This window comes from Podarcis liolepis, assembly GCF_965112155.1.
Source record: "Podarcis liolepis genome assembly, chromosome: 10".
Lineage (NCBI taxonomy): Eukaryota > Metazoa > Chordata > Lepidosauria > Squamata > Lacertidae > Podarcis > Podarcis liolepis.
The window spans coordinates 50278415-50306349 of NC_139562.1; the positions used below are offsets into that span (position 1 = coordinate 50278415).

At 42.1% G+C, this 27935-nt stretch overlaps 1 protein-coding gene across 1 annotated transcript in view; it reads left to right on the plus strand.

Moving 5' to 3' along the window:
- The first annotated feature begins 336 nt into the window (after positions 1–336).
- Positions 337–27935, plus strand: part of LOC310687912 (uncharacterized protein) — a 110112-nt gene continuing 82513 nt past the window's right edge. The window contains exon 1 of the mRNA XM_083463862.1: positions 337–461. Coding sequence (XP_083319988.1) covers positions 341–461 — 121 coding nt within the window. The 5' untranslated portion in view covers positions 337–340. The remainder of the gene's footprint in view (positions 462–27935) is intronic.

Here is a 27935-nt window from a genome sequence, read left to right on the forward strand (position 1 = left end):
AACGCAGCTGCCAGCAAGCCGAGCGTGGGAAGTAATTGCCCCTTGCGGCTGGCTGACATTGGCCCTGGTCTTGGCTGGCTGTGGGGGCTGGCAGGGTTTCCCGTCAAGAATTTATGATGGAAAGTTTTGCTTCAATGTATATTCATTTCTTTAAAAGCAATTACACACTGGCAGATTACAACAGAATCGTTTTTGCCCATGTCCATACCTTTTGCTTTTAAAACCTACAGCGATTAGTGCAGTCGACCTTGATCTCCACTTAGGATCCGCCCCCTGAGCTTGCCCCTGATAGGGCAATTTTGAACTCCCAACCAGGGAGGCGATTCAACGGTCAGATACCATGCTGGTCATTTTGTCCTTCAGGGGTCTGAGGGGCTGCCCCCTGGGCCACAACTGCCACGCATCTTCCCATGGCCATTGTGGTTGCATTCGTGAAAGTTTAAATGGAAGAGGAGATAAAAGTAAGACTGTGTACATAGCATGACGGATCAGATGCAAGTTCTATACAAAAAGAGTTAAAAGAAAATACAATTCAAACCTACCCAAAATATTGTAATGTCAAAAATAGTTTTTATGGTGGTTAGGCAGATTTTGGTAATGTGAAGAAAAATAATCGCTCCCACCTCTAGGGGGAAATAATAATAATAATAATAATAATAATAATAATAATAATAATAATAATAATAATAAAAAATATCCTGCCCATCTGGCTGAGTTTCCCCAGCCACTCTGGGCGGCTTCCAATCGAGTGTAAAAAACAATACAGCATTAAATATTATAAACTTCCTTAACAGGGCTGCCTTCAGATGTCTTCTAAAGATAAGATAGCTACTTATTTCCTTCACATCTGAAGGGAGGGTGTTCCACAGGGCAGGCGCCACTACCAAGAAGGCCCTCTGTCTGGTTTCCTGTAACCTCACTTCTCACAATGAGGGAACCGCCAGAAGGCCCTCGGCGCTGGATCTCGGTATCCGGGCTGAACGACGGGGGTGGAGACACACCTTCAGGTATACAGGACCAAGGCTGTTTAGGGCTTTAAAGGTCAGCACCAACACTTTGAATTGTGCTCGGAAACGTACTGGGAGCCAATGCAGATCTCTCAGGACCAGTGTTATGTGGTCCCGGCGGCCGCTCCCAGTCACCAGTCTAGCTGCCACATTCTGGATTAATTGCAGTTTCTGGGTCATCTTCAAAGGTAGCCCCACGTAGAGTGTATTGCAGTAGTCCAAGTGGGAGATAACTAGAGTATACACCACTCTGGCGAGACAGTCCGCAGGCAGGTAGGGTCTCAGCCTGTGTACCAGGTGGAGCTGGTAGACAGCCGCCCTGGACACAGAATTAACCTGTGCCTCCATGGACAGCTGTGAGTCCAAAATGACTCCCACTTAGTCCTTCAGGGGCACAGTTACCCCATTCAGGACCAGGGAGTCCCCCACACCCACCCGCCCCCCGCCCCACCAAAACAGTACTTCTGTCTTGTCAGGATTCAGCCTCAATCTATTGGCCACCATCCATTCTCCAACCACCTCCAGGCACTCACACAGGACCGTCACCTTCTTCACTGGTTCTAATTTGAAAGAGAGCTAGAGCTGGTTATCATCTGCATACTGATGAACACCCAGCCCAAACCCCCTGATGATCTCTCCCAGCGGCTTCATATAGATATTAAAAAGCATGGGGGAGAGGACGGAACCCTGAGGCACCCCACAAGTGAGAGCCCAGGGGTCTGAACACATCCCCCAACACCACTTTCTTGACACGGCCCAGGAGGAAGGAGCGGAACCAGTGTATAACAGTGCCCCCAGCTCCCACCCCCAGCATAAAAGAACAGTTTTCAGGACTTACCAATTGCCAAACAAGGCATTTATTGATACAAAAAGTATAGTGATTCACAGGAATTACTATTCCAAAAGTGAAAAGAGCACATTGTGACTTTAGGACTGTAGCCTGTTAATACTTAATGCTGGAAATGTAATTTCAGAGATTACCCCAGGCATAAAATATTATACATTCAGAATAAACACCACTGGGTGATTAGCTCCCATCCTGAAAACAAATAAGTCATCTTGTCTTTTAATTAGCAATTGATCATATTTATGATTTAATAACTGCTCCTATGAGGGAAAAAAATTAGCTATCCTTACTATAATTCGATCTTTCCTTCCTTCTGGAAATACCCTCCTTAGGAAATTAAAAAGCATAGGTCAGTGCTTCATAAGGATTGCATTGTATTATTTGCTGACACTTCCCTTAGAAAGAAAAAGTGGATAACCCTCTACTCTTCTAGTCTCATTGACCACAATGGCTTTGTCCATAATGGATGACCCTACATAGCCGTAGAAACCTTATTAAAGTATATTTTAACGATTGCACCAGAGATGTGAGTGCCCTGCTAACAAATTGAAATGTCAGGTACGCTGTGACCCTCAAATAATATTAAAGCTCCCATTGAAATGCTTACCTGAGGTATTATGCTGTGACAATACATCAGTTCAGTTCCTGGTACTGTTAAAATTATTATGTGGAATGTTGCAGATTGAATCCTCTCACCAAAGGAGAGGGGTTTTTTTTGTTGTTTTTGTTTTAAATAGACTGAGTAAAAATGAGATGTTGTCAGAGAGCCTTATGATGAACCCACTTCATTAACTCTGAGAACCATTTTGAGAAAGAGAAGGAGGGAAACGTTGATTGATACTCACTCAGGCATGTCATTTTGTAAAGAGAAAGAAGTAACATCCAAATCTGGATGAACAGCCCTTTCTCTTTTTGTTTTAAATGGATGATTTTATTACATAAGCCATAAGCTTCTCATACAAGACGTGGAAGCTTCCACTTTGTTCCCAGGTTGCCACAAAAGACCTTTTTCATCATTACTTTTAAACTGCTCCCCTGATGCTTTTATGTGGAGAGTGGGGCAGTTATTACTTCTCTGGCAATGCTACTTGCAATGAGAAATATCAATGAAAAACTCATAATCATAATCCTAGCAGGCCCAAACCAAAATAACAATGATAAGCAATAATAATAAAAACAAAAAAATAATGCATTTTTCTTCTTTAGCCCTGGCTCCTCTCTGAATCATTTTAATGCAAGAATGGCGACGGTATTCATGCATTCAGTCTGCCACAGTAATTGCAACTTAAATTAGTATCTCATCTGTAGATTTACTCATAGGGTTAGAGGTACATAATGTGATCTATCCTATGCCTTTTCAATATGAAGTTTAATAGAGGATAGAACTTCACTGCTTTCGCATAGAAAGGCATTGCTCTGACTTCAGCAGATTTTGTAGTGTGGAATACAGTGGTACCTCGCAAGACGAATGCCTCGCAAGATGAAAAACACGCAAGACGAAAGAGTTTTCCGTTTTTTGAGTCGTTCCGCAAGACTAATTTCCCTATGGGCTTGCTTCGCAAGACGAAACGTCTTGCGAGTTCTTGCGAGTTTGTTTTCTTTTTCTTAAAGCCGTTAATAGCCGCTAAGCCGTTAATAGCCGCTAAGCCGCTAATAGCCGTGCTTCGCAAGACAAAAAAACCGCAAGACGAAGAGACTCGCGGAACGGATTAATTTCGTCTTGCGAGGCACCACTGTACTTTCATTTTGTAGTGCCATCTAGGAGGCTAGTCAAATCAAAGCCATGCTCTGTAGCTGTCACTGCATTTTCAAGAAGTGCCAGCACCTTCCAATTATTACGAGAGTAAGATAAAACTGGAGTTTTATTTAGGTCACATTTACTTGCAAATTTTTTGCCACTCCAAAATGGAACGCTTCTACCTGGCAGTGTGCCTGTGCTGTTTTCAATGGAGTAGATTAGTCTGAAGATTACTCTGGCAAGGGCCTCTTATGCCCTATTCCTAGAGCTCAGGGTTCACAACCGCCCCTCATCCCAGCACACACAGCTTAACTAGTATGACAGGAAAGCATCAGGAATCACAAGACAGAGAAGCCAGAAGGAGAACACTTCGGTCTCCCAGGACATTCAATACAGGATCTCAAAGCAGCTGTCTTATTACAAAAGAATTTCAGAAATAGACTTGAAAGAGAAGTTGCTGAATTACAACTTATTGCTAAACTGAAAACTATGGAGAGACCTGGTCTGAATAGAGATATTGGATTCTTGCCTCATTACATATGCTAAAGTTATTTTTGGTCATCTGCATACTATCCCTTGCTTTCTCCTGTAGGACTAATTGCAGTCGTTAAGTCATCAACAGGTTCACCATACCCATTGAGTCAATCACCCATCTCCTACTACCCTTTGAGAAAAACCCCACCCCACCCTCCCACTATATATAAGGGTCTGGTGACTTCTGTTTCAGTGTATCTGAAGAAGTGTGCATGCACACGAAAGCTTATACCCAGAACAAATTTAGTTGGTCTCTAAGGTGCCACTGGACAATTATTTTTTAAAATTTATTTCAATCGCCCCTTTACTACGGTCAATATTTTTTGTTTCCACCTTGCAAAGCCTGTCCTGAGTTTAGAATTCCACTATGTTCACAGATGAGATGGATGTGGAGTGATAGAGCATGTGCCTTGATTGCAGAAGTTCTCATGTTCAATCTTCAACATCTCGGGTGGAGGTGGGAATGACTCTTGGCCGTAATCTTGCCATCGGTTGATGCAGGCAATCTTGAACTAGACAGACCCAGCATTAGAAAGCTTCCTAGGAGTGCTGTGGGTCTTAGTCAGAACACTTGCAACACGAATACAGTGGTACCTCAGGTTAAGAACTTAATTCGTTCTGGAGGTCCGTTCTTAACCTGAAACTGTTCTTAACCTGAGGTACCTGGGGCCTCCCGCTGCTGCCTTGCCGCCGCCGCATGATTTCTGTTCTCATCCTGAAGCAAAGTGCTTAACCCGAAGTACTTTTTCTGGGTTAGCGGAGTCTGTAACCTGAAGTGTCTGTAACCCGAGGTACCACTGTAATGTGCTGACATGAGTAACAGTACTATATGTCTTTGAACTGGGATTAGCCCAGTTAACAAGGTAAACAAGACACCTTTGGATGCTGTACTTTGAGGAAGGGCTGTTGCTGAGTGGCAGAACATCTGTCATCGTGAGGTTAAAATGGGGGCAGGGCAAGAGGCAAGCTCTTTGGAGGGAAAATGTGATATAGATTCAATAAATCTATACATGCCCTTGGTGGGGGGGGGAGAAAGCGATGCCTTTCATCCTCACCTTTAAAATAAACATGGGGTTCATTTTCAAGGAAATGAAGACAAAAAACAAACAAATAAATCTGAGGTTTATCCCCCCCCTCATGGCAACACACACAGCTAAACTATAGTATGACAGGAAAGCTACAGCCAATATATTATCATGAAGTGTGAGATGTACTTGGATAGGGGAAGAACAGCGCTTGAAGAAACAATTGCCCCCACAGGAAATTTTGGCATACCTCAAAATATGTTATTCCTATTGGATGGAGACCATCAGCATATTCAACACGAGGCACCATGGAGTCATAAATCGGCAATTACTGGAGCAAATACTGACTTAGCAAAATTTCCACTGGTGATTTGGAAGTGAAACTTCTTTGTCCAGCTATGTTCCCTTGAGCTATTCATTTTCTCATTTTAATGATAATTATTGAATATCTATACTCATTGGTAGACATTACCTTACAAATGCTGAACGCGCCATGTTATGGCGCATTAAAGTGCTGATTCTCCCACCTCTCCCTCTGCTGAATTTGATATAGTATAATTGTCTTGGCTTGTTAAAACTGATTCAAAATGAAAAATAGAGACAAGCACTTGTTTAGAACACATAAGAATTTTAGCTGAGAAATGTAGTTTTTGGAACTTTGCTATTTGCAGTGTATGTGATTTTTTATTTTTTTAAAACTTGGTACTGCAGAATCAGAACAGAGGTGGAAGGCCATTGTTTTTCTTCCTGGCTTGTGGGTTTCCTGAAGACAAAATGTGGGGAGAAAGGTTGAGGATGCATTAGTTGCCTCTAGCATGCTGTCTCAAGCACCTCTCAGGCTATTGCCTCCTCAGATAGTCCTGCCTCCTGGGAACCAACAGGAGATAGCTCCCATTCATTCTTATTATAGTTTACCTCCCTGGATTGTTGGCAAATGTAAAGAGTCCATATCCTTCTCAGTATGTTCTGAGATGGCATGCTTCACTACAAGAAAGTCTTTTTCAGTCTGACTTTGCTGTTCCTGATTGGTGGGTTCTCTCCCCTCTGCCCTGAGGACAAGGAATAAGATGAGGCTATTCCCCTCTTAAATGTGTTGCTTCTTTGGACATATTTTTTTTGTACAGTGGTACCTCTGGTTACGTACTTAATTCATTCCGGAGGTCCATTCTTAACCTGAAACTGTTCTTAACCTGAAGCACCACTTTAGCTAATGGGGCCTCCCGCTGCTGCTGCGCAATTTCTGTTCTCATCCTGAAGCAAAGTTCTTAACCCAAGGTACTATTTCTGGGTTAGCGGAGTCTGTAACCTGAAGCGTATGTAACCTGAAGCGTATTTAACCTGAGGTGCCACTGTATAGCCTAAACCGAGTGAATAGTTTTGCATATTTTGTTACACTACCTTTTCAAATTTCTTTCTTTTCTTTAATCTTGATAAGGTAAAGGGACCCCTGACCATTAGGTCAAGTCGTGACCGACTCTGGGGTTGCGGCACTCATCTCGCTTTATTGGCCGAGGGAGCTGACGTACAGCTTCCAGGGCATGTGACCAGCATGACTAAGCCGCTTCTGGAGAACCAGAGCAGCACATGGAAATGCTGTTTACCTTCCCGCCGGAGGGGTACCTATTTATCTACTTGCACTTTGACGTACTTTCGAACTGCTAGGTTGGCAGGAGCAGGGAGCTCACTCCGTTGCGGGGATTCGAACCACCAACCTTCCGATCAGCAAGTCCTAGGCTCTGCGGTTTAACCCACAGCGCCACCTGCATCCCTTTAATCTTGATAGAATCTCTTAATTAGGAACTGGGGTCTGAGTGTGTGCTTTAACACCCCAAAGTTTATCTCCTACATTCCAGTTCACTTGTCCACCCAGGCTGAATGCTTTAGTCCAGACACCTGTCTCCAACTTGGGGCCCAGATCATCTCTGGACAATGGACATGCTGGTTAGGGCTGAAGGGAGTTGTGGCACACCTGGTTGGGGAAGTCTGTGTTGTATGTGTGGAGGAAAACCTTAAAACGTGTTGGTTTTTGGACCTCCGGTCCAAAAATAGACCGGAAACATTAGTACTTCATCCAGCAGAGCTTTACTTGTGCTGAAGGCAAATGAGCATAATGGTCATAAATCCAAATATATTCAGGATTGGCATGGTCCATAAAAATCCAGTTGCAGCACTTACAGAAACTTATAAACTTAACTCATAATAAGACTAAAACTTAACACGAAACATACTATGTACAGAATGCCATAACAGAAGAAAGAGAAATAGAAAGTAAAACCCACACTCCTTCTGGCCTCACTATTATAGTCAGCATGACCTTAATTGAGAACTAGTTCAAACCAGCTTCCCAGAAGGTATAACCCAAACAATCATGACCCTTCTGCCTGCTTCTCTCACACAGAGAAGCTTCTAGTAGCTTATAGAATCCTCTTGTATTAATTGGAATAGGAAAGATCAATACTTTCTGCACTAAGAAATGCAAACTGACAGTCTGGTATGGTATCTAGATCACAGTTGTGTCTGTCAGAGTTGCTCCTTCCAAAGTAATGAATGCACTGAGCTTGGGATTCACCCCAGGGTGCACCGAGGGGGTGGCAGTTGGAAAATTGGAGGGAAGCATAGCATGGTGACTCAGGTGAGATTTGATGGTCAGTTAGTCTGATCCAGAAGAGCGCTTCTTAACTCTTTCCCAAGGCTCCCAAGGGACGGCCAAAACTGAAATGCCTGATGGCTCCTTCTATACATTAAATTCAGGAGACCAATAGAAAGGTGGCTTAACTCTCTACTCCCTCTTTGGAAAGTCAACAAAGTCTAAATCCAAGGACTGTATTTAGCTTGACACCCCCCCCCCCATTTTAGAAGGGATTAGGCTTGGAAGTCATTTTTCTGCTTTACAGTGGTACCCCGCAAGACGAACGCCTCGGAAGACGAAAAACTCGCTAGACGAAGGAGTTTTTCGTTTTCTTAGCCGCTTCACAAGACGCATTTCCCTATGGACTTGCTTCGCAAAACGAAGCTTGCCCCGCAAGCTCCAGGGATAGCGGGGAAGCGCAGTGCGTCTTCCCTGCTGTCCCCGGACCTCTTTTGAAGCAAGGGGCGGTGGGGAGAAGATTGCTTCTCCCCGTTGCCAGCCCCGCAATCTCCGGGGACAGAAGGGAAGGCGCGCGTGCCTTCCCCTCTGTCCCCGGACCCCTTTTGAACCAAGGGGCGGCAACGGGGAGAAGCGATTCTCCCTGCTGCCCCTTCCCTTGCTTTAAAACAGGTCCGGGGACAGCCAATATAAGCAGAATAATGAAAAGATTCTCCAGAGGGAAGGAAGTGGGTTTTGTTTTGTTTTACTTTCTAGGCCAGTACGGGGCTGTTTATCTCTTTTTAAATCATCTTTCACTATAAAGATATGGAATCAGTTCTGTTGACAAGATTCAGGCTTGGAATTGTCTCATAGAATATGCATTTATTGCAAGGACCTCACTTTTCTCAGTCTTTGTATGATTTCACCTTGGCATGCAACAAAAATGTCAATATTTTAATATATGTAAAGCTCAGGCCTTACTAGGTGCGCCATAGCCAAGTTAAGTCATATAGCCTAAATTTTGTGTCTTGGATTCAGCTGCTCATTACAGAGGGAGAAAGAATACTGAGTGTGTCATGGAATGCTTAAAGAGCACACTATTCAGTATACAAGACAAGAACTGTATTGTCTCTTTGAAACAAAAATGGAGGAGCAAGAGAAAAGTCCTGACTCCACCCACAGCCTGGTGAAAAGGGGTTTTGGATTCCACCCTTTATCTAGTTCCAGCAGGTGACTAAACTATATAATGGCAGTAGCCACATAGAGTCCACTTACAATGCAAAATAATTGCTTGTGGAAAGTGAGAGATTAATGAATGTGTTTGACATGATTAAAGATCATCACATCAGACCAGGAAAGTCTGTTGCGATCATACAGGGTGGACATACAGGATGGGGCTTAGGCAGGGAAGTTTAACCCCAGTACACTGAAAATCATGTAAGTAATGTGCTATAGTATTATGTGCTATACTCCTGTATAGTTAGCTTTCTTGAAAATATGCTTACAACAAGTGTTTGGCGTATATAGCTATGCCTATTTGACAAATATAGAGGATTTTATATGACAATTGTATTTGGTTGCCCTGTTTCCCATGGATCAAAGCTGATAGAAAATTGCACCTGTAATGATAAAAAGTCAGTATATACTTTATTCTAACTATACTCTTTTCCAAATTAGTTATTATCACTATTAATTAATTGCTGGTTAGATAATTAATGTCTCATAATCCCAAACTGCTGGTAATGAATGGTTTCATGGGAATCAGTGCTTAATGAAAGCGACTCTACCTATCCCTTGGTAGTTTGTGTAGGCAACCATTTTACTGTCTATTTCAAAGGCACTAAAACTCAATTATTGTGAATATTAACAAAGCCTTTAAGTGGGGTAAAATGTACAACACTTTTTCTGGTGATATACTGCTCTTCCTTTGGGGAGGGTATTAATTTATAGTTTTGACTGACAACCAGAAGTATACCTTAAAACTGCTAAACAGGCTGAGCCAGAAGATGTAGAGTGTGTGTGTGTGTGTGTGTGTGTGTGTGTGTGTGTGTGTCTGCTTTTAGCTCCTCTCGGGGAGGGGGTTGTTCTTTCAAATTTAGCCACATCCAACACATGAACTTTATTTATTGATTTATCATCATCATCATCATCATCACTTTTAATTTGTATACCGCCTTTCTATCTTACAATACTCAAGGCTGTTTACAAGCTGATTTTAGATGGCCTTCAAGAGAAGTGTGAACTATTAGTTAGACCTGATGAGGCTGTTTCCTAGTCCAGTCAAACCTCTTATGTCTGCCTCTACTTGCATCCATTTTGCCCAACGTCCGTGGCAAACCCGGAAGTAACCAGCGGGTTGCACACCATTCGCACATGCGCAGAAGTGGGCAATCGCCACCTGCGCACAACGGTCCTCTCCCAAGTGACCTGTTTCGATCTCCGGAACAGATTATGGTCACAGGTAGAGGTTCCACTGTATATAAATCCCAAAGAATCTCCTGTTGTAACTCACTCATTCCATTGCTTAGATGAGCTTTGCAAATTGCCGAACAAACCTGCAAAGAGAACATTCAGCCTTGTTCTTTGTTCTTGCATGCATACACTCCCCCCCCCCATGTTATAAAAAGCATTGCCAAGTGAACATGGACATTGTGGTATGTTTTGCTGGTGGCACTTCTTCACTAATGTCCAAGGTCACTGTCAAGAGTTCAGCCTACACTTGAGTAGGACCCTAGCAGAGACACATGCCAGACTGGCATGTTCTCTCCCTCCTGGTCAATCGTTCGGGAGCTTCAAAAGCTTTTTTCAGCCCGAACATTGCAGCGACCGATGCCAACTGACACCGGCATACTTGGGGATCTGCAGAGTTTGCACATCATGCGTAACAGACCCCAGCAACTCAGCATTTTGGCTAATCTACTTTTACATATAAACACACACGGAGCACTGCAACATGGCTCCCTCTCTCTCTAGCATCAGACAGCAAAAAGAGAAAAAGAACGAAGGACAATAGTCCCACTTCATGGAACACAGTAACACAAACATCCTGTCTCCGTCACTTCCCACTCTGTGGAGTCAAAACATATACCGTCATGTGATAGACAAAAATCCCAGGACTGCAGTCATGGAGCAGGAATTCTAACAGTCACTTCAGGACACACCTCACGGGTAGCAGCCTAGGAGTCACTTTGTAGTGGCTGCTTCCACCCATGCCTGGTAACATTAGTAAGCCAAGCATACTCGTATGGGCAGTGTCACCAGCATAGTTGCTTCCATTGCCCATGTTGCTAGTTCTGCCAACAGCAGTTTGTACACGGACTGGGTCTCTGGTGCTGCTGTTGCCAGATCAGTTTACTAATACGCAAGTCTGTGCTTGTTGATATGCCATCCTTTCATGTGTGTTCGTGGGGGTTGGGGAGACAATAATCTTTTGACTAAAAGGGAATGCTTTTAGGACTCCAGTGAGCCACTGTTGCAATACCTCATTAAAATTAATCACCAGTTACTTTCCACCAAATGAATCCTGCCCTGCTCGTAGGATATTTGTTCTCATGACTGTCCTAGGGAGATTATTCCAAGCTTCTCTTCGGTAATGATAAGCTGCGTCTTCTGATCTCGAGCCTAAATGTATCAATAGACAGCTTATACCCAGATGATCTTTCACCCCTTTCTCTTTTAATCCAAATTGCTTTGTGTGAATAAAAATGTGCACAGTTGCATATTAAGGCTTGCAGAGCCGAACTTGCACTATACCTCCATCCAGAGATGTGCACCTATTTATATTAAGTAAATGGCTCCGTCATTTGTCTTCCAGAGGCGCTTCTCCTTTCATTTACGGTCACTCTTGATTAATTTTGGCTGAATATATCCATCCTGCTGCACTTTTAGCTTCCGCCAAAGAGAAATCTAAAGGCAGTGTTTGAAAAGGAAGCCCTGTGTACAAGCAGATGGTAAAACCTCGGATGAAATTAAAAATCAAAATTAGTAAAATTAAAAACCATTCTTCACTGTCAGAGGAAAATTGTAGGGTCATCACACAGCGGAGCTGGTCTGTGCGTTCCTTTGGGCATTCCTGCTTTCACTCAAACACATTTTGGGCCACCAAAGTATATTTCTTTAATTTACAATGAAGGTCTACCATCTGTGAACATTTGGACTTCATCTTGCTATATTGGTTGGGCAAATGGTACAAAGTCTGTTTTAATTGTGGCTGGTTTAAGTACCAGAGCAATGAACAGACAGTTCTGTGTGCAATTTCCCATCTAGTTCAACGCAGTACACTTTAACATAGGCTTGTACATTTTATTTGTTCTTATTTTATGTCCAGTAAACTAGTCAGGTTCTGTGGTACTGGCAATCAATTTATTAAGGATTTGGTCAAAAGCACCACATTCACGCAGCGTTCACACCTCTTTGCAAAAACAGCCAGCCATACAGAGCCTGCCATCCTGTTTTCCATGTTGGTGGCAGAGGAAACAACAGGTAATTAATCAAAAAAAGGCTTAACCTGACATGGGTTAAATGTGCCTTATCAGTTAATTTGAATGAAGATCTCCAGAGTTAAAAATGCAAGCGCCTCATCATAGCATCCAGTACAATTTGCCGAACAGATGCAGTCGCCCATGACAGCCGGTTAGTCAGCCTCTACTTTAAAATGTCAAATTAAGCACATCACACAATTTACCTAGGCAACTTGTTCCCTCTCGCTTTCTCAAGATGGAAACGGTCTATCACACAGACAAGATAAATCTGCTCTCGTACACGGAAGGCCCATTTGACAATTCACTTCATTAGTGGATGCAACTCTAGGTTTGAATTGGAGAGTTGAGACTATGAAGTTCTTCGCTCTAGCCCTCTGCCCATGAACTAGACTATGTCACTGTTGCAGGTACCCTCTTCCTTTTTCCTGCTGAAACACGAGAAGGGCAGCTGCCACCACAAGCCACATTACAGAGCAAGAGTACTGAGGAGGCTAAGACCCCTGGGAAATGTACTTGCCCTGGGCCTTGGCCCATGTTCACCCTGAAGTTGATGCTGTCATTGGCTCCAGAGTTTGGCAAGGCCTTGGGCAACGTCACTCCCTGCTTTCCTCTCCATCACTGCCCATTTGCTTGATCTCTGTCTCTGGGCCCAGTCTGAAACTGCTGTCCGAAAGGAGAAGGGGAGGGGAGACTGCTATATATTTTCCATGCACTTGTCACTGCTTTCAGCCTTGAAGAAGGCTGGGGAGCAGACAGAGGAATAGCATAGCTAAGAACTTTGCAGTTTCAGGTGTGCCCAGGGCTGCAAACCCAACCCATGTTGCCACTAATAGATTAGGGCAATGCTTTTCCCCCCTGGGGGTATGCAGGGGTACGCATACCCCCCAAACATTTTGTGCATCTTTGTACTTTTGTCCATTTGAACTTATCTGGGATAGGAAGGTCTAATCTGAGCTAAGTCCAAGAATCTAATCTCGGCAAGTCCTAGGCTCTATGGTTTAACCCACAGAGCCATCCGTGTCCCTTAATACTTACCGCTATACAAACGAGGAGGACCTTGCATACCAGAGTTCAAATCCCTGCTCAGCCATAAAGCTCATGCCTCATCTTACTGTCTAGCGTACCTCACAGTGTTGTTGTGAGCTGCGAGAACCATGTACTCTCCCTTGCTCTCCTCAGAAGAAAGCTGGAGTAGAAATGCAACAGTAAATTAAATATTTCTACTTACACTTAGGAAAAACCCAAAGTAACTCCAAAATCTATCCACCCCTCCCCCCTTCCAATATCAAACCAATTATCTTAATGCGCTTCGTGTAAAAGGTAGTGCTCAGCTCATTTTAATGCAATACTAAACATATTTTGAATCCATCTTGGTGAAATGCTTTAATTAACTAAACCATTTCTTTCTGGACCCCTGTGTACTTGGTGCAAATTAATGGCACTCAGCATGCCCATTCTCTCAGCCTTACTGAAGCTCGCAGCCACTGAATCCTATCTCCCATTCCACACACCTTCCATTTGCACAAATGATTAACTACCTTAAGAACTCGTTCTGCCCCTCCCCCAATGGATTTGAATGCTCTTATGTACTATAAAGCAAAAGGCGGTGGGAATGCAGCAGCGCACGCGATTTCCAATTGATTCAGTGATTCCATTCCAATCATGCTAGTTCTAAGTATTCATGCCATATTGGCCACGGACAAAAGGCATATTTATTTGTCATACCAAAAAAGTAGGAGATAAGAGAACAAGTGTATCTGTAGCTGCACTACCAAATAAATTAGAGTCGCTGTGAAATCTTGTCTAGTTTTGCAGTTCAAGGGGAAATCCTCATATTTGGGCTCCTTGTTTTGATAGGACATGTTAAGAAGCGATCTGCAGAATACTGTGGAGCGCATCCTTCTGAATATTAATGAGGAACAGAAAGTGAAACAGAGACATTATTATTTTTTTTAAAAAAATTGAATGTATATTCTAGCCGGTGGAGATTTTGTCTGAAGATTTTGCTTGGGGAGTTAAAAACAAAACAAAAGCCTAATTGTCCTGCTTTCGTTTCACCATATTCAGGTGCTTTCCCATAATGGAATAGAGATTTGGTTATTTTTCAGCAAAGTAATTCGGTTCATCATTTCTTTGCCTTTGCCTTTTTGCAAGGTGGAAGCATGTAAAAAAGAGCAAAAGAAATGAAATTACACTTTAAGATGATCTTCTTACATATTTCTATTTCAGCCCATCATTCACTCCCATGCAACTTCCCCAATACTCCACTTAACAAGTTCAGGTAGTGGTAAGGAGGGCTCCCAAACTCCGTCATTGCAGTCAACCTCCTGCACTGAGCATGGAAACATCCAGAGTTGCCAAGAACCATGGGAAATGAAACCTCCATGGTTACCATTATCCACAACACTGCCATGAGCATGCTTCTAAGCAGCTAGGGATGGACATATCTGCCAATTTCAGTTTCTCTCCAAAAAATTCCTATCTTCAGGTCAGTATAGACTCAGTTACATTAGCAAAGAAAATGTGTTTTATATGCATTATAACACCATGATACCAGGTGGTGCTGTGGAGTTCCATCTTTCGCCAACGTGATTATCCACTTCGAGGTTTACAACATGTTTTCCTGAAATGCTTTTTTTAAATGCGTCTAGATCCTGCCTTTGTTACTCCATCAGCTAGTGGGTGTTTTTGCACCCACAAAAAATTGTCAGTATTTTAATGCACTTTTATAAACTTTTATCATCTAAACCTCTTACTTGCCTTTTCTCTAAACTGAAAAGTCCCAAAGGTTCCAGAGAAAAGGCGAGGAAGGCATGAAAGGCAGCTATAAAATTATGCATTGCATGGAGAAAGTGCAGGGAGTAGGGGTGACACGTGAGGGGACATTCGGATCGGGGTCGTCTCTTGTGCTCACACACCCTCTAGACACAGCCTCACACAATCTTGTGAATGCCTGAATAGAACTCATTAACGAAGGTGACTGGCTGAATGGCATTTGTACTTCTTTGGTTGATAATATGATATAAAAACAGACAACTTATAAACCAGAGTGCTTTTCCTTTTTCAAGCAACTGAAAGCTAAGACTGAAAAACTTGTCACTGTGGTGTGCCGGGGGGAAATCTGAAGAGCTTTCGGAATGAATGGCAGAGTTAAAAACAAATAACAAGCAAGGTCTTCTAATATGTTGCCTAAAATTTTAAGGGCTCATCCCCAATATTCACGTGAGGTTAATTAAACAAGAAGCCTTGAAACTCCCCTTGATTCTCATTAATGTCATTGACACAGAGTTGATTGGGCTCAACGGTAGTTTCACTTATGTAGACAAAAGCACAGTTGTAATTAGCTTGGGGTTTTTCCATGGCCAATTCATATTCAGTACAGTGGTACCTCGGGTTAAGAACTTAATTCATTCTGGAGGTCCGTTCTTAACCTGAGGTACCACTTTAGCTAATGTGGCCTCCCGCTGCCACCGCACCACCACCACGCGATTTCTGTTCTCATCCTGAAGCAAAGTTCTTAACCCGAGGTACTATTTCTGGGTTAGCGGAGTCTGTAACCTGAAGCGCCTGCAACCTGAAGGTACCACTGTACTGGCTTCAGGCTCTAGATGTTACCATGAACAAGTTCCTAGCAGTGTCTAGGTATGTTGGGAACCATGGGGACCACATTTCCTGTAAGTTCCGGGGGCCCTGGCCACTGTAGAACACAGAGGAGCCTGGGAACACACAGAGCTTCCCATGCCTTCCCCATTATTTAGCAGTTCTTATGGGTGGTGGCAGTGAAAACCCATGCTTGCATTGGATGTAGTTTTTCACTTAACTAACTATACTGTGTAGCAGCAGTACTTTGCTGCCTGAACAAGTGGCCAGCCTGGTGGGAACATGCCTCAGAGCCTCCTGCCCAACCCCAGGGTTGTTACTACTTACCTGGATGGTGTGGGGCAAGGCAGGGTGGCACTCAGGATTGGGCTGAATGGCTACACTGACAAAGCCAATCTGGTGTTTCTGCCAGTGCACCCACACAGCCCTGACCTCACCACTGCCTAGCCGTAACCCTGCACCATCCCAGAAACCAGCAACAGTGGTGTCAAAAGGGTGGCTCCATTGCGCTGCCCCACCACTCTGGCTGCTACTCCTTCCTACCTACTGTATTTTTCGCTCTATAAGATGCACCAGACCACAAGACGCACCTAGTTTTTGGAGGAGGAAAACAAGAAAAAAAAATATTCTGAATCTCAGAAGCCAGAACAGCAAGAGGGATCGCTGCGCAGTGAAAGCAGCAATCCTTCTTGCTGTTCTGGCTTCTGGGATAGCTGCGCAGCCTGCATTCACTCCATAAGACGCACACACATTTCCCCTTACTTTTTAGGAGGGAAAAAGTGAGTCTTATAGAGCAAAAAAATACGGTATGTTTCTTGTTCCTTCCAGTGCTTATGGATAGGTCTCTTCCTCAGCTGCTCTGGAAGAATGAAGGAACCTAGCAGGGACACAGCAAAGTGCTGCACAGTACAGTGTGCTTCTTTAAATGAGTGTATGGCAGTGAGGATGTTCTTGCTAGGAGTTCTGGATAACCCAAAGTGAAAATGGGCACTTGGAAAGACGTTAGTAGCTGCTGCATGCACTGGCAGCTGTCGGGGAGGATGAAAGCATGATTACAGACTGCTGGTAATCTTCATCGCTCATGCTCCCTTTAATAATGTGTGAATTGGCCCTTACAGATCCGCTTTGAGTGCCAAAATGCCGAAGCCAGTAGCATGTAGAAAATCGCCACGCAGATGAACTCGGTTAAAGCTCAGGGGTGTGAAGATACATGGTTGTAGAAAACAGAAAAGTCAGCTGAGGGCAAAAGCATAGGTCAGGTTATTTTATTTGCTGCAGCACTGCCCTTAAAGAAAAATTAAAGAACGTAGTCTTCCTTTCAAGCGACACATAACACATTCCTCTTTCCCTTTTATGAAAAAAATATCTGGCAAAGGTATAACTTTCAAGTGACAATTGTAGCCTGACCTGATTGATTTGGATAATAGACTTTAGAAGTCTTTCTGTGATAGATGATTCCTTAAATCTTTATCCCTTTCCTTGACAAGAAATGCCAGACGGTTGCCAATCAATTATCAGTCACTTTGAATATAGCCATTCACTGAACCGGTAGCAGCACTGCCATTCCTTTACTAATAGCTATGGCTATTGAGGTTTCAGTTCTGAAGTCTCCAAAGCTTTATGAAGCCAGTGTTAGTACTGTGAATGACTTCCACAATGAACACCAGGCTAGCCCACATTTTATGCATGACCCGAAGAAACGATGATGGCGAGAAGACAAAGATTGCTTTGCAACACTCAACACTTTTTACATTATTATTATTATTATTATTATTATTATTACTGCTATGAATTAATATGGATTTCCTTTTGGAACATGCTGCCTGCAGTACTATTTGGGAGAGAAATCTTTTTGATGATGATTGCTATATATTAACCACCTTCCATGTCCCAAGGCTTTGTACAAAATATAACAACAACTAAAACACTGTTACAGAACTAAGAGAATATGAGTTTTAAAGCAATAAAGAATGGACACCTGTGTCCATTCAGTGGGTAAATAATAATAAATATTTATTTATACCAGCCACTCTGGGTGGCTCCCAACAGAATTAAAAGCACAATAAAACAACAAATATTAAAAACTTCCCTAAACAGGGCTGCCTTCAGATGCCTTCTCAAAGTCAGATAGTTGTTTATTTCTCTGACAACTGATGGGAGGACGTTCCACAGGGAGGATACCACTGCCGAGAAGGCCCTCTGCCTGGTTCCCTGTAACCCCACTTCTTGCAGGGAGGGAACCGCCAGAAGGTCCTCAGAGCTGGACCTCAATGTCCAGGCTGAAAGATGGGGGTGGAGACACTCCTTCAGGGAAAACTTGATGGAACAAAAATGTCTTCAATTGTTTCCTGAAAGTGCAGATAGTGAGTGCCCTTTTTGTATCTCAACAGTGATGCTGTTCCACAGAACAAGGACAGCCATACCGATATATTTGAAATTCTAAGGAGAAACTCACTTGAGGAACACAGTGACCAATTAGGTATATAAGGGGTTCCACTCCTGGCCCCTGCACTTTGGCAGAATATGCAAAAATGTGCCCTGCCCCCTGTTCTACCCTCTTCTGGGTCAAAAAGGACTCATGTGTCGCTAGACACACATCAGTTGGACGTGCCTAAAATGGTTGCCAACTGTATTACACTCCACGATGCTGAATGTGGCATGTCATGGGACCATAGAAAAGGGATAGGAATAAATATTTTCATCTCTTTCTCTGACCATGCTCTAGGAGATAATAAGGACATAAATTGAAGTTAACCAACACGGAGCCCTTTGTCATTTGACATAAGGCCCCTTCCTTTTTTTCTTTTTTCTTGAAAAAAAAAGGCATCCTAATAATACTCAGAGTCCCTTCCCCGTGAGCAAGTCCCTGGCAGATGCTTTATTGTTGTCTGTTGTTTTTCCTCTGGGGCTGTACATTAGGTTAAAATATCACAAATAGCTGCTATTAAAGTGTGAATCACAGCAGCTGTAATTTTTCATGACAGCCAAAGGAAATGTGACATGTTGAGGAAGCCCCTGCCACTGATACTAATGCTCAGATCTTCAGGCAAGTGTTTAATGACATACTCAGTATGCTGTGCAAACTTCCCTATCTACCCAACAAAAGGTTACTGCTAGAGTGCTATAAATATTTGGAAATGTCACTACACAATGGTGAAGGAGGGCTCTTTATTGCTTGATGAGTAAAGACAAGGTGACAACTGGATTCCTTCCCTGTTGCCACCCCGTCCTTTTCAGCTTAGTTTTATATATCATATAATTTTATTGATCGATTTGTTAACATTTATTGGTCACCCATAAATCAGTGCTCTTTGGGTGATGAAAAAATTAAAACAATTGAAAACACAAATTGAATAAGACGTTAAACAAATAACAATAGATAAGGGGGTGCGAATCATACAAAACAAAACAGCTGTATCTTGCCAACAAAGGTCGGTATAGTTAAAGCTATGGTTTTCCCAGCAGTGATGTATGGAAGTGAGAGTTGGACCATAAAGAAGGCTGATCGCCGAAGAATTGATGCTTTTGAATTATGGTGCTGGAGGAGACTCTTGAGAGTCCCATGGACTGCGAGATCAAACTGATCCATTCTTAAGGAAATCAGCCCTGAGTGCTCACTGGAAGGACAGATACTGAAGCTGGGACTCCAATAATTTGGCCACCTCATGAGAAGAGAAGACTCCCTGGAAAAGACCCTGATGTTGGAAAAGATGGAGGGCACAAGGAGAAGGGGACGACAGAGGACGAGATGGTTGGACAGTGTTCTTGAAGCGACTAACATGAGTTTGACCAAACTGCAGTGGAAGACAGGAGTGCCTGGCGTGCTCTGGTCCATGGGGTCACGAAGAGTCGGACACAACTAAATGACTAAACAACAACAACATCAGAGAAGAGATTAACAGTCAAGTAATCTAGTGTTAAGAGTTTGGTGGAGGGGCAGGCTCACCAAAGATATTGTAAAGATGAAGAGAAGAGTTCAGATTTGATATCCCGCCTTTCACTCCCTTTAAGGAGTCTCAAAGCGGCTAACATTCTCCTTTCCCTTCCTCCCCCACAACAAACACTCTGTGAGGTGAGTGGGGCTGAGAGACTTCAGAGAAGCGTGACTGGCCCAAGGTCACCCAGCAGCTGCATGTGGAGGAGCGGAGACGCGAACCCGGTTCCCCAGATTAGGAGACTACCGCTCTTAACCACTACGCCACACTGGCTCTAGAATTTGATCTAGAATTTGAATGCCAATTTATATTATTTAAATGGGCAACAGCAACGTGCTAGCTAACAGAATATTTGGAGACATTCAAAGCAAAGTGGCTTATACCAAAATGCACTTCTGACATTATGAGCCAAATATATCTTCATTTGTCACAAAATACAATCTAACAATGAAATAGATGACACACTTTATAATTAATGTGTGTGCATTTGCACAAAAGACAGAATCCAGTGAACTATTATAGCATTATTAAGTAAAACTGAGCCATACTATGCAGAAGGAAGCAGTAGTGTCCTTTGAAAAAACACCAGACAACTCCCAACAGGATGAGGCTCTACTTTCAACTAAGCTCAAGAGACAAGGATTGGCAGACATTTGAGAATTACTGTCTGAAATAACTTCATTGGAATGTGCGATGCAAGGACCTTGCCTGGGAACCGTAATAAAAGATAATGACTGAAGCTGAAGCAGCTTTAAACAAACATTCAAAAGGTACTTACTGAAGCAGACAAGAGTCTTCAGGTGTTTGAAGACAAGGAACTAAAAAATGGATGATCTAAAGAACATAGAAAGAAACCCTAACACAAGACTGAAACACCCCTGGAAATGACAGATAGGAGACAGATATACTAAGGCTTTGCTTTGAGGCAAAGAAAGAACCGGCAATATATATAGAGAGAAAATGCATTAACAGTTTGTGTTGCTTAGACTGTGAAATATTTGTGCTTCGCATATAGCTTCTATAGTTGGCCTAACTTATTTTGGATAGCTGCTGCTCTTGTGAAAATGGCACAATTTATGTAAGCTGTGTCACAACCCTACACAGGATTTAGGCTAGAAGGTTGCAAACTGATGTGTGGGGTGTGTGTGGGTGTGTGTGATGAACTCCATATTAGTCCAACTCAGTGAGAAGACTCCAGCGCTGATAATTTGAGGTCCGTGCCTTAGTCAATGTCACATTAAGACACAATTTTATGACTATGTATTGTCCATCAAAAAGAGAGAACTTATTCAGCTGCTCCCACTAGTTGTAAAGAGAACACAAGACAGCATGGCAGAAGCATCCTTGCATTTCCACATTTCTTTTGTTCCATTGCTGCCTCTGGTCAAACAAGTTTTGTAGGCTTTTGAAGCACAACTAAATCAGAAGTGATGGTGGGATGTTTGCACACCATAAGCAATGATGTCTCTATGATACCGACAACAATCTGAAAAACGACCCTCTGTCTCCAGCTGTAGTTGGTTTCAGGATTAAGTGGGCAGTTAGCTCCACAGTTTATCCGTTGTCTCTAGCAACCCTAGAATGGAACGAATAGAAGTCGCAAACATCAGAAATGTGTGTACGTTTGTATATGACTGTTTTCCTAGTTCTGGTGTGGGTGGCTAAGAGAAGTTTTACAGGAAGAAATTTTGCTTTTACTGGTGCTAAGAATTACTGAAATTTCTGGAGAATGCGTCTTGTTTCATACATAGGTGTTCATCCTGTACATAAGCAGGTTATTGTCAAGACACAATTTATTTTTAGATGGCTCTGCTTTCCCATCCAAAGGAAACTAACTAGCCTGGACCCAGGGGTGATCACCGAGGTGGGCAGTTAAAATGAGAGGTGATAAACCAACAGAAGATGATCTGGGGTAACAATAGCAACATCTTCAACCAGCTGGAAGCTTCATGGAAAAAACTGACCTCAGCACAGAGAGAAGACATTGGAAGGGAAAGAAGAACAAAGATGTTGCTGCTTAAAGGAATAATCAGTTCCCAAGCTCCCAGTTTCACGTCTAATACTAAAATCAATGGCAGCTCATATTTCATTGATTTTAAACCCAACAAAGATAGATTTGATCATGTATGTCCCTGTGGATTACAGTTACTGCTATGTTTGCCAATATGTTTCTTTATAGGCCACTCTCTCTGTTGCCACAGTTCATTAGTGTTGGCTAGCTATGATTTATTCAAGGCTGCCAATTAGCAGCTATTTTGCAGAGTTTCAAGAAAGAAGGCTGGCTCTCAACAGAGGGTATAGCTGCAGTATTTGTGTCCTCTGGTATACAGAAAATGTATCTTAGGCTGAAATGAATGGCATCAAAGGGGTGTTTGAGAATGGACTCAGAAATGGTAAATCCCTTTTATGAATGTTGTATTGTTAGAGATTAATGGTGACTTTGAATGGCCTGTTAAGCAAAGAAGAGGATTTGCAATAGCCATGAAATGATGTCTCATAGGAACACAGAAATCTGCCTTATATCAGGTCAGACAATTTGTCCATCCAGCTCAGGACTGTCTTTTTCTTAAACATGGTCTCTGGCCAGAGTTCTTTTCTGTCACCTGTTCCCTGATCTCTTTTAACCGGACATTCCAAGGATTTGAAACTGGGAGCTTCTGCCAAACATGTGCTGTACCATTGAGTTATGATTCGTCCCTTTGCTTGCAGTAGGACATAATATCATTTCTCTGCTTAAGGTGTAGCGTGATGATTCAACCAGTTCTTTTTAGGGATTGATCTGTCAATTCCAGTTCTGTTTCTAATTTTTCCAACCAGTTCTCCATATTTCAGCAGCAATTTGCGGTTTTTAAAAAATCCTCATAAAAATTCTTAGTATTTTTTCCTAATAGACACTTTTTGTATGCAATTTTGACTAATGTATACATTTTTGCAAGCAACGTCTCCTAACGCAACACATTATTCTGTTATTTTAAGAATTATATTCATTTTTATGCACATTCCCTTTCTAATGTATGCATTTTCATACACATTATTGGATTGCAAAATTCAGATAAGTGCAAATTTTGTAAGATGACTATGTTGCTGTTTTTTTTGTTTCTCATAATTGTTTCAGAAGCTGTGAATTTGATAGATTCCGCTTTAAATGTGAACTGAATTAAATTTCTCTCCCACCCCCATTACAAATATTACCTGCCCTCTGCACAAGTCAAGAAGCATGGCCAGAACTGACACACACAGAAATATAGGGAACTGGCACCTTTGAAAGTGGGAAATACCTTGCATATTCAAAAAGCAAACTTTTCCAGATGCAAGAATGAATTGTGTTTTTGACTTTTAAGTCAGAAAAAATGTGCACCCACTATTAGAATTTTTTTGGGGGGGGGGGCGGAACCCATGATGGTCTTTAAATTGGAAAGTGAGTTTGGGGTGGGTTTCATTGGCAAATGATAGAATGTGATTGTGTCATATATTCAGCAGGCATCTGCATTAGCTTAAAGTAAACGCCTATGAAAAAGTTATATTGTCCTACATTTTATTTTATCCCAAATCTATAAGGTAATCAGCATTGCCAGCCCAACCCTGAGCAGTAATTAAAGTGCTCCCCTGAGATGATGGTGTTTTTTTTAAAAAAAATACAAAACAAATTGGACAAGCAAACCCATGAATGTTCAGTGAAAAGGCAATGAATAATGTACTTCCCCAGTATATGTAAGAGAATAATATTTAAGTATAGGTAATTAAATAAAAAATGTTTCAGGCCCCTGAGGAATGATGGTAAGAAGATACCACTTAGGCCAAGTGTGACAAAAAGTGATTACAGAGTCTAAATGAGCTCCAAGTACTAAAAATGTGTAATTTCCAAACTATGGCATAAACCTCTTTAATTTAATATGGAAGACCAATGTAATTACTTCTACAAATGGGCAATTTCTTTGGCTTTCTCAGTCCATTATGTTGACACTAGGTTTCTCAATCTCTTTTTTTAGTTTTCTACACATGCATAAAATAACACTCCAGAATCACATTGCTATTCCATGCTGATACAATGTGGGGAGTGCTGGTCTATTCTTTTGAGGCAGGGAGTAGGAACCCATGGCCCTCCAGGTATCATCACATTCTTATCTCCCATCTACCACAGCTAGCACTACCAATGATCAGGGGTGATATGAGTTGTAGTCTGGAAGCCCATATTTGACCCATCTCTATTCAAAGGACTGTCTTGTACATTCCAATCATGCAGTACAATCTTGAGGGTGAATAGGGAAAGGGCATAAATGTCCTTGGACTCCTTTTTCACCAAAATAGTCCACTCGGATATTAAAGAAGCTCATCACTCACTAGTCCATAACTCAGGTCCTCAGGCCAACACAAGTGCCTTCATTGTTAAAATACAGTGAAAAGCTTCTCCATAATTTTACTATTCAACTATAGAACGCTTTTTGGAATGCTCTCCAAAGCAACGCCAAAATTACCATTAAATACTTAGACCTTCCGGCGCCTAGCCGCTTTACAAAACCAAAAATGGCTCCCCCTTTCTGTTATTATTTTAATAAGAAAAACTTCCACTAATAAAATGCAAGTGATAAAAAACTCAATCAGTTTTATATATACACACTGTAACCTCAAATAAAATGTAGATCAAATGGAGATAATTGAGTTCACGTAGGTCCTGAGACATATAAAGGCTGTGAGTTGCTCAGTGCTTTTATGTTAATTAAATTATTAACTCATTAGAGAAGCTTGACACATAAAAAGGATCATTATTGTACAGATACACTCACTCATACAGATAGCCAGTCGACACATGGCAAGTACTTTCTGAAACTGCTTTACCAATAGTTCAGTGTCTTTGATCTCAACACTGTACATAGTATTTGAAAATATAGTACAAGAGAAAAAGGACTCCGAAGTCATTTTGTCCTTTGTTAATAGATTTTCTGGGCAATTAAGGTGTTATCCTCTGCCTCATACACTTTGTAGTCCCTTTGTTTTCTTTTGTAGTCTCTTTGTATTTCATTCCGATAAATAGTCTTTGATTATTATTTTTGAGTCTATTCTAGGTTAAATTGTTAGAATAAGTTGCTATATAAGACTTGGGTGACAAGAATAGTGAACTGAGCATTTTCCAGTATATCTTCTCTGTGTTAAATATGTTGTTTAGTCGTGTCCGACTCTTCGTGACCCCATGGACCAGAGCATACCAGGCACTCCTGTCTTCCACTGCCTCCCGCAGTTTGGTCAAACTCATGTTGGTAGCTTCGAGAACACTGTCCAACCATCTTGTCCTTCTGGCAGTTCCCTCATTGCAAGAAGTGAGGTTACAGGGAACCAGACAGAGGGCCTTCTTGGTAGTGGCGCCCACCCTGTGGAACACCCTCCCTTCAGATGTGAAGGAAATAAGCAGCTATCCTATCTTTAAAAGACATCTGAAGGCAGCCCTGTTCAGGGAAGTTTTTAATATTTATTGCTGTACTGTTTTTAACACTTGATTGGGAGCCGCCCAGAGTGGCTGGGGAAACTCAGCCAGATGGGCGGGGTATAAATAAATTATTATTATTATTATTATTTATTATTATGTACATGGGTTCAGAAAACAACTCAATTCATTTAAGCTGAAGTAAGGAACTGATATCAATGTAATGTTAAAACCCTAACTCTACAAAACAAACCCATTTTTTGAAGTCACAAGAGATGGTTAATTACTGTTTCGCTAAGCATGGGCGAAGTTGTTAGAGGCATGCTAAGTTTTCTGGAGAGTTAGGGTTAAGGGAGGAATTCTCAGTGGCCGTGGCAACAGCCCTGGGAAACTGTGAAGCAGCTACCCTGGGAGATTCAAAGGAACTCTCAATTGTAAAACCACTGACTTGCAACTTAGCTAGAAGTTCAGTCCCAACAACTGTAGCATTACCAAGATGATGGTGGGTTTCTTTGTTTTTATCCCACTACAGGTGGGATACCAGGATGCATGTGTTATCATTATCAAGACTCATTTGTGGATGGTTAATGGGTTTATTGCACTTTTTGTACTTCATTTTCTTCTGCCTTCACCGTTTACATCCCCCCCCTCGCACTTGTGTGTATATACCTTCCAACATAGGATAACACTTCATTCATCTGATGAAATGAACTGTAGTCTATGACAGCTTATGTTAATCTTTGTTGTTGCCGGCCCCTACCCCCCCCCGGTCTAGCTGCTCTATGTTTGATGAAAGATCAGATTGTGTGGGGGAGACACATCATAAAATGGTTCTAGACCATGTTCTGCCTCTACTGAGGAAGTCGCTTGATTTTAAAGGAGGGGAGGGAAGGAATCAGATCAAAGTGCCACCTGACTCTTGAATATCTAAGTTCTTTCATCCTTAAAGTAATTGTGCGAAAGCGCTAAAGCAGTGCCACTATGTGCTGTTCTGTCTTGTAAGAAAATCACTCCAAGTGCCTATAGCATATATTATTTCCTTGCAACTAAATGAAATGAAAGAAATGCTGGCAGAAATGGTCTGATGTCTTTGAAAATTCATTTTGTCCATTAACTACTAGCAAGACTTGCATTTCTGTAACTGACTTCTTATAAGGGAGCTCAACTGTGAAAAACGTCTTCAGTCCTTGCGTTACAGCCTGATCCCCCCCCCTCTTCCTTTTTTAAAAGGCAGTGTGTGTCTTTTTTAAGCTTTGAAGACAGACTGGTTCAGACATCCACTCAGAACTAGGTTTTCGGGAGCTAGTCTTGAAAGAGCTTGCTAACAGTAGCTACGCTCTGAAAGCTAGTAACATTGATGGCAATGTCCTGATAAAGAATTCCAGCCCAGACTCGCCATTATTTGACTAGGCATGAATTTCTGTACTGTTCAGCTTCCCAATGCTACAAACTAGCATTGGTATTGGAGAATATGGAGGTGGAAGGGTAGAGAGAGACAGAAAGAAAAGAAGCAGCGGGGGGGGGGGGGGGCTCAGTAAAAGGAATAGCTGTAGCCATAAATGTGATGAATGGCTTGCTAGAAACTACATTAAATAGCAGCAATATCAGTTCCAAGATGAGATCTGCAACATTCTTATTGCCAGGCTATGTGGCTGGATGATTCACTGTATGCTCACTTTTCATGGTCATCTTTTAATGGTATGTCCTGTGTCACTAGTCATTTGCACTTGTACGGCAGAAGACTCATGTGCTACTGCCTACCATTCCATCACACATTTCTCATTTGCCAGAGTATTATTAAGGGATGGGAAAGAAAATTAGGAATCTGACTGGTTGGGCCTCCTGTTCCTTCCACTAACAGTGGATTTATTCTCCGCCTTTTATCTAGCCTGGCATTGAGCTCTCAAGTCCTTCTGCCAATGAAATTACTTTTCTCAATTTTCCTCCTGCACATTACAGTCTCACTGTATCACGAGTTTTTGGTTGGCAGAGGCAGGCATTTACAACACAGCAAACCAGAAACATCACCCTGCGGGTGTAATTTCTGCTATCTTAATAGGGGTAATGCTTACAGTTTTGAGCTTAGTGACTTTAGAAATCAGCTTCCTAAGCTAGCTACACATTTTGGTTCAGCCGTATTGGGAATACTGCGGGTTGCTCTGATCATGGAAAGGATATTGTTGAGCTGGAAAAGATACAAAACCCCCCTAAAATGACCCTAGGAAATGCCTTTGTGACCAGGAAAGGTTAAAGAGGTTGGGGCTTTTTAGTTTCGAGGAAAATAATTATTAAGGGGGAGGTGACAAAACTATTCAGTGTGGAAAAAGTGATAGATTTATTTTTTCCTTTATCGCTTATAGAACTTGGGATCATCAGTACTGAGAGCTGCCCTGTGAAATCAGTGCAGAAATCAGATTTCAATGACACTGGGATTGGACACACATGTGCCCCCCCACCGTAAAAATGGAGGCGGAAGAACAGAAGCCAATAAGAACTGAGCATGCTCAGTGGGCATGGAATGAATTTAGGAGGTGAAGGAGGCGGAAAATCAGAAGTATGGGAGTGGAATAGTTGGAATTCTGACCTGAAGCACTGCATCTGTTTTGATATATATTTCAAACTATCTCATCTAGTTCTGTTCCTACCTAATTCTTCGACCTTGACAATGCTTTATTGTTTCAAAGTATTGTTAGGTCTTCACTTTAATTAAAAGTCACTAGGGGACATACAACCCAGAAAGGTCCCGGTTAACTTTCATATGAAATCATATTTAAGGCCAC